Raw genomic sequence first — 10017 nt, forward strand, 5'->3', positions numbered from 1 at the left:
GGGAGGAGAAAGGAAATCAGTCACTTTTGTGATGAATTTGCTAAGAGAAATTTCCATCAAATTGGAGAGAAGATGGGGTTAAGGAGAGAAATTTCCTTTGGAATTTCCTACGAGAAGTTGGCTTCTCTATGGAATCCAATCCATGTTGGACTGGTGTGGATTAGCAGTATTGTTGCTGTCTCTCTTACTAACCAAACCCTCTCTGATCTTAGATAACTGGGATACAGAGAGGCAAGATAATGTCTTCTTCCTGGGGACCCTTATCCATCTTGAAGCTGCTGTGATCACCTCCTTTCACCAATCTCTCCGGGTCTACGTGGAAGAGTGCACTGCCACCCCAGCCCAGGACCCGACCAGCTCCACAAGAACTACACCATCATAACCAATCATGGGTAAGAAAACATCTGGAACAGAAGAGCTTTGTGTTGTGTATTGTAACAACTTGCGCTGATGGTGGTGTGTATGTGGCACTCACTCTTGAAAGCTTTGGTTCCAGCAAAAGCCTTCAGTGTATTTCAGAGGGAACTTGGTGCATACAAGGAGTAGGAACTCAACAACAACAACTTACATTTATACCTTGCCCTAGGTATTTCAGAGCGCTTAATAGAGTGGTGGGTGCTCAGTGGAGTATGAACATTGCACAGACTGAGATGTGACTGATGTTCTGCATGTGTGTTCTTGCAGATGTCTTATCGATGGAAAGACGGCGCGTTCAATGTTCTTGCCCAGGATCAATGGGTCTCGTCTGCGGTTTGTGGTGGAGGCCTTCACGTTTACTAATCTGGGGGAAGCAGAGGTGAGATTTGGTGGCATCTGAAGTGAATTACAGGGGTGTGTGTGGGGGGGAGCCAGGTAAAGTGGACTGAAAGGATTGGACTTGAAAAGAGACATGATGGGCAGAGTGGCCTTCTGTGCTGGGAACTCTTACACATGTAATCTGCATTTGTCCACAAAATATACAGTATATATTCTGTAAGGTGCTTTGAGATATCTCAATGATGTGATAATGTGCTATATCAAATGCCAATTCATGTTGTGTCCAAAAAGCCACCAGACTGATGTGCTGTGCTCAGGAGACAGTGGGTCAGTGTCACAAGATGATGAGTATTCTTGCATTGACTTTGTACTCTAAGTGCCTCTAACCTTGTTCTCTTACAGGTTTATGTTCACTGTACAGTATTAGTGTGGGATCCTAGTCACCAACCCAATTCCACCCACAAAGCATGTTCCTTTGACCGACTAACGGGAAGGTAGGTAACTTTGGAGTCCTGTAGCTCAGTGGTTAGAGCACTCGCTTTGCAAGCGAGAGACCTGAGTTCAATTCCAGGCAGAGGGCGAAACCTTGGGCAAGTTTCCTTACTCCACACGTCTAATAATAATCCCTCCAAAAACAATAATAAATTGGTCATTTTCAATCTACGACTGTTTGTGGGACATTGCTGTGCGCAATTGGCTGCCGCGTTCGCCCACAAATATACAGTCAATTCACTTCACAGTGTGTTCTGTGAAGCGCTTTGGGACGTCCTCCCGACGTGAAAAGCGCTATATCAAATGCAAGGATTATTATTATTTATGCTGAATGGATGTGATCTCTGCAGAACGCTGGCTATTTCCTCAGTCATATATGTTAGCAGGTAGTAATATTAAATAGCTAATATATTTTGTTAGTGTTTTGCCAACAAAATATAATCAATTCATTTTACAGTACAATCTGTTGGTGCTATGAGACATCGCGAAGACTTGATAAGGCACTACATCAACTGCTATTGTAATGGACCTGGAGGGAGGTTGCGGTTGTAATAATTAGCAATCAAATGGTTTGAGCAGAAATGGATTGTGGTTGGTGCCTTTTTAATAGCTGATATCCTGTATCGATCTCTGTACTAACAGTTGTAAAAGGTTGAACTAGTATAGTGAGATTTATTGTATGTAATCAGCCTGTGTTAGGTAAGTCCCTTCTGTCTGATATTAGTTGTATCATTGATTCAGGTGGCAACTCTTGGATGCTCCTTCACAAAGTTCTCTCTGTGATTGCTGTGAGACCACTTGCCAGCCTGCTGGACATCGTCTAAAACGAGCAAAAGGTACTTTTACTTTATTTTCTTCTTTCTCTCGGATACGATGCATGGAAATCTCTTGGTTGGTTGGATGCTATTAAGAATGGTGATGGTTTTTCAATTGTCAATCAACCAGCTGACCAAACGAACAAACAAAATTTCTCGAGACTAGCTTTTAGCACTTGCTTTTCTACCCTTGCCCAGAGCCTCATGAATTAGCTGGTCTTCATCATGTGATGACTGTCGGCCCATTGCAAGTCCACAACTTTCGGTCAGGATCCAGCTCTTCTAAAGTTGAAGGTAGTTTTTTTTAAAAAAGCGCTTCTAAGTGACCCAATGCCTTGTAACTCCAAATGTATGCATTAGCACTAGTCAGTGGTTCTTGTGTGTAGTCTAATTCTGTTTTCAAATTGTATACAGTGAATTTCTCTTCCCCTTTCCCCCCTATCCCATTCTCACTAACTCTGGGCTTGTTCAGGCTACCCACCTCCTGTCTCAATGTGTTGAAAGAATCTCTGGGGGAGCTTTCTACTCACCCCTGCAACCCACCTTAAGTGTTTTTTTCCTCCTTCCAATATTTTCTCTGCACAGACTTGACTTCATTTTTTTTGCACGTCAATGCAGGATGGTGTGGGCATTGTTAGTCTTGAGCAGAGATGGATCATTGTCTAGTGTGTGATACAAATCTTGTATAGACCATTTGAACCAACGGGCTGAGAAATTGACTAGTAATAATAATAATTCTTGCATTTGATGTAGCGCTTTTCACGTCGGGAGGACGTCCCAAAGCGCTTCACAGAACACACTGTATAGTGAATTGACTGCATATTTGTGGGCAAACGCGGCAGCCAATTGCGCACAGCAATGTCCCACAAACAGCCGTAGATTGAAAATGAGCAATTTATTATTGTTTTTAGTTTTGGAGGGATTATTATTAAGCGTGTGGTGGGAGAGGAAAGAACGACGCTGGGACGTGTAGTACATTAGGATTAATTGTATAGCAGTTGGATCTTACTATTTGGGATTATTGGGTGCACAACAATTACAGTGACTGATGGTGTTGTATCCTTCTACAGGGACAGTTCCACAAAGAATGCTGACCCTAATGGCTTGCCCACCACTTGGTTGTCTCTTTGGGATCCTGTTTCTGAGCATTTACAAATGGAAAAGCACCAGAACTGCCCACCATAGGACCCATTGCTTGGCAATGTTGGATTTTTTTTGTTGGGAAACTTGCACTAAGCTGTTTGCCAAAGACTCATCGTTCAATTGTGCTTTACTCGGGTCTTGATTTTCGCCAAAAATAAAATCCAAATGTCCAGAATTCCTGGTATGTGGGCAGTTTTTTTCTGTTTCTGATCAGAAACTATACCTGAAGGTTCAGTTTCTAGCTTTGTGCTTCCTAATCTAGGGGACAGAGGCCTGAAATTTATTTCAGTCTTGAGCCTTAAGACCATTTTCTCCCTCCCCTACCCCGTGCACTTGTTCTCACCAACTTTGCTGCTGCGAATAATCCAGTACTCCAGACAAGTATTCCACTTTACAGTACTGCATTTCCTTAGACCTCTTGACATGATGTTACTGTTTCAAATGCACAAACTAGTATCATTTTTTAACGTTGCACAGAATTTTTTTTTTTGCAAGTGTGAAAGAATCTGAACTAGTCTAGATTGTAGGGACCACTGGGATTTTGCCCTGTTGTAGCTGAGCAAATGGCAGCTTGGAAGGGGGCAGCAAATTCAGTAGCTCTGCCCAAGGTTACTGCTCACTGAGATACAAGACACCTGTAGCTTCTATTTCCATGTCGTTGTCTTGTGGGTATCATCACTGGAGGCTGAGATTGGTTTTGTACCTCCTTGCCAATCTTCTTTACCTCCTTCCCCAATAAACTACAATCAGCTATTTAATTATTTCCTTCCCTCCCCAAACTCCTGTAAGACGTTTTTTTTCTTCCCTTTCTCCTCCCCCTCTTCCTTCTTGTCCTCTCTCCTCCCACCCACCCTGTGCAAACACACGGCTAATTTCCTTCTCTCATCAAACCGATGTTAAAATATGACATTTAGATGATTTTTTTAAAAAAAAGTGTTTAATATCATTTCCACTTCAAAATATGGCTTTTTTTTCTCATTTTAAAAAAGCTAGCACTCCTAAGATTGGAGTGCATTTATTGCTTTATTTAAGACCTAGTGTTTTCTTTTTTGCTTTCATGCACCCCTCACCCACAACAGGTCTTCAAGAACTTTTCTTTGTATCCGTATTGTCATGAGCCTCATACAATTTCCTCAGTGTACAATCCAGCAGAAAATCCACTGACCTGGAACAGGGAAGAGAGGCAGGTTGTTAGGAGATGGTGTGACATAACACTATACCTAAGTGTTGCATTTTGCCCCCCCCTCCACCACAACATTGTAGATTGTGCTAAATGCATCTTAATTTCCAAAAGAAATCTCTTCCATTTTGAAACTAGTCGAGATAAAATACAATCAATTCACTTTACAGCATATAATCTGAAGTGCTTTGAGACATCTCGAAGATGTGATCAGGTGCTATATCGAACGCAAGGATTATTAATGCTAGAAAGGATTCATCCCTCTGCCAGTGCGCTCCCTTTTTCTCCTGAACACTGCTACGAGCAAACCCAGGAAACAAAAATTCTTTCCGGAATTAGGTAAACATGATGTAATGGCGTCTCTCCCGGGGTGGGGAGAGGGTGCGCATTCCATTCCAACAATATTTCTCTGGAATTTTCACGTGTAGGTGGGATGCATAGCATTCTCAGTTGGGTTTGGAGACTGAGGGGTTTCTGCATGTGTCAGACCCCAAAAATTGATTTATGATGGTGACTAAACATGACTGTCTCTCTAGTGAATGAGTTTTGAGTAGGTTAAAGCCATTATGTCATGTAATGAGTCCAACCAGAGTTGGCAGCCCTCCCCCAATATTGTGCTGAAGAATTGGCCTGAGCTGCAACAACAAAAAAATTACACTTGTTTAGTGCCCTTCACGTTGGAAAGATATCCCAGGGTGCTGGGAAGTCTAAAGTGCATCATTAATCAGAAAACCAGCGGAGCCTCACCTGTCAATGGGCGTGATGATGATGGGAATAGTGGACAGGCCGATGGCCGTTGTTGTCCACTTGCGGATGGGCAGAGGCAGCTTGGTGGTCCTACCCAGCAGCCAGAGGGAACCAGCACACACACGGTTGATGGTGAACCCGGGGATGATCACTGAAGCCAGTGCCTGCCACACAAAGGTGTCCACCACAGCAACTCCAATTCTCGCCACTTTGCCCGGTTTCTCTCCGTGAGCCTGAGGTTTTTTTGGAGGGTGGGGGGGGAATTTTTTTTTTTTTTTAAGTTGAAGATGGATTGGACCGTTTGACTTTATAACGTGTGTAGGTGGGATGGATGGAGTTCTCAGTTTGGTTCAGATACTTTTAAGCCTGTGCGTGATGCGTCTATCAGGATGGTGGAAGGCAATCTAGATGGACTTTGGGGTCTTCTATCTAGAAATTATGTTCTTAGTTGCCTTTTGTGTGAATGTTGAGGGATTGATTTTCAGCCACTACAACCCCGAAACTTTGGAACCCTCTCCCTCAATCCCTCAGCCCCTCTCCCCCCTTTTTTCGAGTCCCGCCTTAAGCCATTCATTTTCGACCGTGCTAAAGGTCACCTCCCACCCTCACCCCCAAGTCAGGCTGTTAAGCGCTCTGAGACACTGCCCTATGTGGAGGAGGATGTATAAGTGCAAGTTGTTGTTGTCTTCACATCGATTGCATTCATCTGTGGTTGTGTGTTTACAGTATATCCTGTGAAGCGCTTTAAGACGTCTCAAATACCTGATGAGACGCTATAATCAAATGCAAGTGTTTTCATTATAAAGTGGGGCTTAACCGCACAATCTTGTCACTCCAGTGCAGAGCCTGAACTGAACCAGACCGCGGCTGGTCTGGGTACCCTTCACGCGCTGATGACGGTATAGAAATGGAGGGGGGATGTAAGCAAAATAAATATACATGGATAAAGGAGTGAGGGAGAAAGAATATGAGGGTCGTAGCGATAACTTACAGCCGCTGCTTTCTTCCCCTTGTCTGCAGCATCAGCTGTCACATACGCAGTTGACACTCCGTAGGACACCCACACCAGCCCCACGGGCACCAGCGCACGGAATGCTTCACCAACCTCATTGGCATATCCTGAGAGTAACAAGCTAAAGCTACAGGTAGAATTTTTTTTTAAGGGTGAGGGAGAGCAGAGTCCTTTATCGTAGTGGGTTAGAGCACTCCTCCCGAGCGAGAGGACCGGGGTTTGATTCCCCAGTGAGGTGAACCCATAGGAAAACTTTCTTACTCCACACGCCTCTGTTTACCTTGCAGTAAACATCCACGGGTTTATCACATCCAGGCTCGACTATGCAAACTCCCTGCTTGTCAGCCTCCCCAACTCCTCCCTCCGCAGGTTTTGCAGATCATCCAGAACTCTGCAGCCCGTGTCCTCTCCCGCACCAGGCTCCGCGACCCTATCACCCCCATCCTCGCCCGACTCCACTGGCTTCCCATCACACAGAAGATACAGTTCAAGATCCTGGTCCTCACCTTCGGAGCCCTCCACGGCCTTGCTCCTCCCTACCTCTGTGACATCCTAACCCCCTACCAACCTCTCCGCTCCACTGGAGGGCAGGCTTTCAGCCTCTATCCCCCACCTTCTGGAACTCCATCCCATGGTCCCTCCACCTCGCCCCCTCCCTTGCCTCCTTCAAGACCCTCCTCTTCTATTGTGCCAATCACCCTCCTACCCCTACCCTCCCCGCCCTCCATAGCGCCTGATCCCAACCACCAGCTCTGGTGCGGATCCCTGACTGCGACCTTGGGACGTCCTCCTGATGTGAAAGGCGCTGTACACATGTAATTTGCCATTGTCACTGCGAGGTTAACAGAGGCGTGTGGAGTAAGGAAAGTTGCCTAAGGTTTTTAAAATATATCTCTTTTGTATTACTATTTTGCCCAGGTTGATCCAGTTGCTGCTGAATAAAGTTCCTTTGCTCTTGTGCGGATCTAAGCGCCTAGGTTTTGCCAGCAAACAGCTGCTGCCTTCTCTGATGTCAATGACATTTTGTTGGAATACTTTTGACTGATGGGTAGCTCTTGGCCTCTGTCTGTCCGAGCTGCTTTGGAACCTGATCCATGTTTGTCATCTGTGTCCTGCGAGGAATTTTCGCAGCACAGGGCTGTACCCTCTCTGACAACTGTACAGCTTGTCCCACTTTATCTGCTTGTTTTCTTTCTCCTCCCTCTCTCAGTATTTTTGTCTTGTTCTCGATGTTTGCTACTACGATTCTGTCTCATCCATCACTGGTGGGGGATTCCAATCTCTTTAAAATATCCCCCACCATCACACAAACACACACACACATTCCCCTGTGTTACATGATTGTCTGCTGCACAGTCACTGCTCTTTACAGGTGAAATCCCTTGAAATGCTTGTTAAAAGCAAGAATTGTCCTTTTTTCCCCCTTGACCTGATCTAACAAAAAAAGAATGCAGGCCGGTTTGTTCGACCTGTTTTTAGCATTCGCTTGTGATCATTTCCCTTCTCTGTTCCCTCTGACTCAGTCTTACTCATACGAGGCTGAGAAAGGCACAAGGACTGGTTTGGGGCCCGTGTATAAAGCGCAGCCTGCCCCGAACATTGCTCTTGTGTTTAAAGATCTATTTTGTTTTCTGAGATGTTCTGGAGCGTGCGTGAGCAAGAGATTGAGGAAAGCAGCCAACTGCAGAACATGTGCATTTAAATTCATCCAAACATTTCTTTTCGTTTTCCTTTTTTTTTTCCCCCACCACCCCCCCCCCACCCCAAAAAAACAAGAATAAGGCAGCAAACGTGTCTTTAAAGGGGGGGGAGGGATGGAGAGAGACTGTGTTCTTGCTTGAGGCAAAGGGAGAAGCTTTAAATAGCTAAAGAGGAACTTTGCAGTGTTAAAGAGGAGAGACACAGAGAGCCAAGCCCTCACTTGCTCACTGTGTACTCACACTGGTTGGTGTTGGCAATGAGCAAGTTCCTTCCTCCTTAGCAAACATCTGAAAGCTCTAGGATCGTCCCACAGGATTTATCTTACTTATTCTATGCTGCCCTTTTTTTTTCTTTCTTTCTTTCTTCCAATGCAAATCTCTCTGGCTTGCTGTAGACCACAGACACATTTCTTCTACCCTCTCCCTCCCAAAGAGGCTTTATTTTTTAATCTGCATATTTTTGCAGTTAGTAGATCCCCTTCATCTCCCACCCACACAAAAAATGGCTGGTGAAGCCAGGAGAGAGATGGGTGGGGAAGTAGTTGCTGGAAAAGGAAACAGTATTGAGTGAGAGAGAGTGTGTGTGTGTGTATGTGGGAGGGGGGGAGAGAGAAAGCCACTGGTAATTCCTTCCTCCACCAACTCAGGTTACAGCATCAGCTGAATGTTTTGTGGCTGATCTGACAGTAAAGATCTTCCTCCCCAGTACTGACACACATACACACACACACTCTCCCTCCCTCCCTCCTCCCTCCATCCTCATCCTTACCCAGATACCTGACCCAGGTGTCTCTGTAGGTGTCCACCTCCCTGTGGCTGTGGTCCATGGTGGGAGCGATGAGTGAGAGAGAGAGTCGGTGCTGATCAGCTGTTCTCGCAATGTCTACAGTTTAAAGATGTTGTTTCCGTCTCTCTCTCTCTATCTCTCTCTCTATCTCCCTCCCCTCTCCCTCCCTACATGGCAGGGCAGGCGGTCCCTCCACTAACTGCTCCAGTTACACACCCATCACCATCATCGCGCACGTAATGTAACCTAAGGGCTGAACATGACGTGTGGGTGTGTGTGTGTGTGTGTAATATGTGTAATATTCTCAATTTTAATAGATATGCGTTTAATAGAGCAGCTTTTCACCTTCTTCGGGACGTCTCAGAGCGCTCCGCAGAACGCACCGCCCCGTCGAGTGAATTGACCGTACGGATTTGTCAGCCCATCGCGCGCACGCGGTCGTGGGTTGAAGTGACCGATTTTATTTATTGTTGGGGTGTTTTTTTTTTTTTCTTTTCTTGAGGGGTTATCATCGAGGGGAGGCGGGCGTGGAGTAAGGAAACTCGCCGTAAGGTTTCGCCCTGACCTGCCGGGAATCGAACCCAGGTCTCTCGCTTGCGAGGCGAGTGCTCTAACCACTGAGCTTACAGCACTCCACGTGTGTGTGTGTGTATATGTATGTGTGTATGTATAGTATATATTGGGGGGTTGTATATATAATCTCTATACATAAGTGTGTATTTGTGTGTACACACATACACAGATGTCTATATATACTGTGTACACACTCACTTTCACATATAAATAACCTGATTAACACAGGTAAAGATGACCCATTGCTCTGTAGATTAAGGAGAACATTTATCATTTATCAGATTGAGAAATCAACCCCTCAAACTATAACAGCTCGGGTGAACCTCAAAGGCGAGGCTGCAACATTTTGTTGGAGAGTTTTGCTATGGTCAGCATCAAAATATTATAGAATTTTTAAAACAAATATGGATTTCCCCCCCCCACCACCACTTTCTCTCCAACCCCTCCCTTTGTTATCTCCTGGACGAGAGATAACTTTCTCCAGCTCAACGTGCGCAAAACTGAGGCCCTCCTGATTGGGTCGCGTCAGCGCCTCCGCACCTCAGGCGCTGACGGCATCAGCATCCAAGGCCGCACTCTCCACCTCTCAAAGCCATCAGGAACCTCGGCGTTCTGTTCGACCCTGAGCTGTCCTTTCTCCCTCACATCCGCACTACAACTGGCACCGCCTTCCATCACCTCTGGAACATCGCCAGACTACGGCACTACCTCACCTCTCACGCTGCTGAAGCTCTGGTCCACGGCTTTATCACCTCAAGGCTGGACTATGGGAACTCTCTCCTCGCCGGCCTTCCCGGCCCTCCCTCCACACT

The 10017-nt window shown here is 45.7% G+C and overlaps 1 protein-coding gene across 1 annotated transcript; it reads right to left on the reverse strand.

The window, feature by feature from the left end:
- Positions 1-4132: 4132 nt before the first annotated feature.
- mtfp1 (mitochondrial fission process 1) lies at positions 4133-8672 on the reverse strand. The gene is made up of 4 exons (XM_007902274.2): positions 8615-8672; positions 6125-6252; positions 5134-5366; positions 4133-4371 (listed from the first exon to the last, which is right to left on the reverse strand). The coding sequence occupies exons 1-4, from the start codon at positions 8670-8672 to the stop codon at positions 4290-4292; spliced, it is 501 nt and encodes a 166-aa protein (XP_007900465.1). The 3' UTR covers positions 4133-4289.
- Positions 8673-10017: the final 1345 nt, after the last annotated feature.

Source organism: Callorhinchus milii, unplaced genomic scaffold (genome assembly GCF_018977255.1).
Source record: "Callorhinchus milii isolate IMCB2004 unplaced genomic scaffold, IMCB_Cmil_1.0 Scaffold8, whole genome shotgun sequence".
In the NCBI taxonomy this organism is placed as follows: domain Eukaryota; kingdom Metazoa; phylum Chordata; class Chondrichthyes; order Chimaeriformes; family Callorhinchidae; genus Callorhinchus; species Callorhinchus milii.

Coding starts and splice junctions, on each gene's coding strand:
- mtfp1 (XM_007902274.2), bottom strand. CDS start 8,672: ATGGACCACAGCCACAGGGAGGTGGACACCTACAGAGACACCTGGGTC. Junction 6,253..8,614: donor CACCTGGGTCAGGTATCTGG/GTAAGGATGAGG, acceptor TGTTACTCTCAG/GATATGCCAATGAGGTTGGT. Junction 4,372..5,133: donor ATCATCACGCCCATTGACAG/GTGAGGCTCCGC, acceptor TCCCTGTTCCAG/GTCAGTGGATTTTCTGCTGG.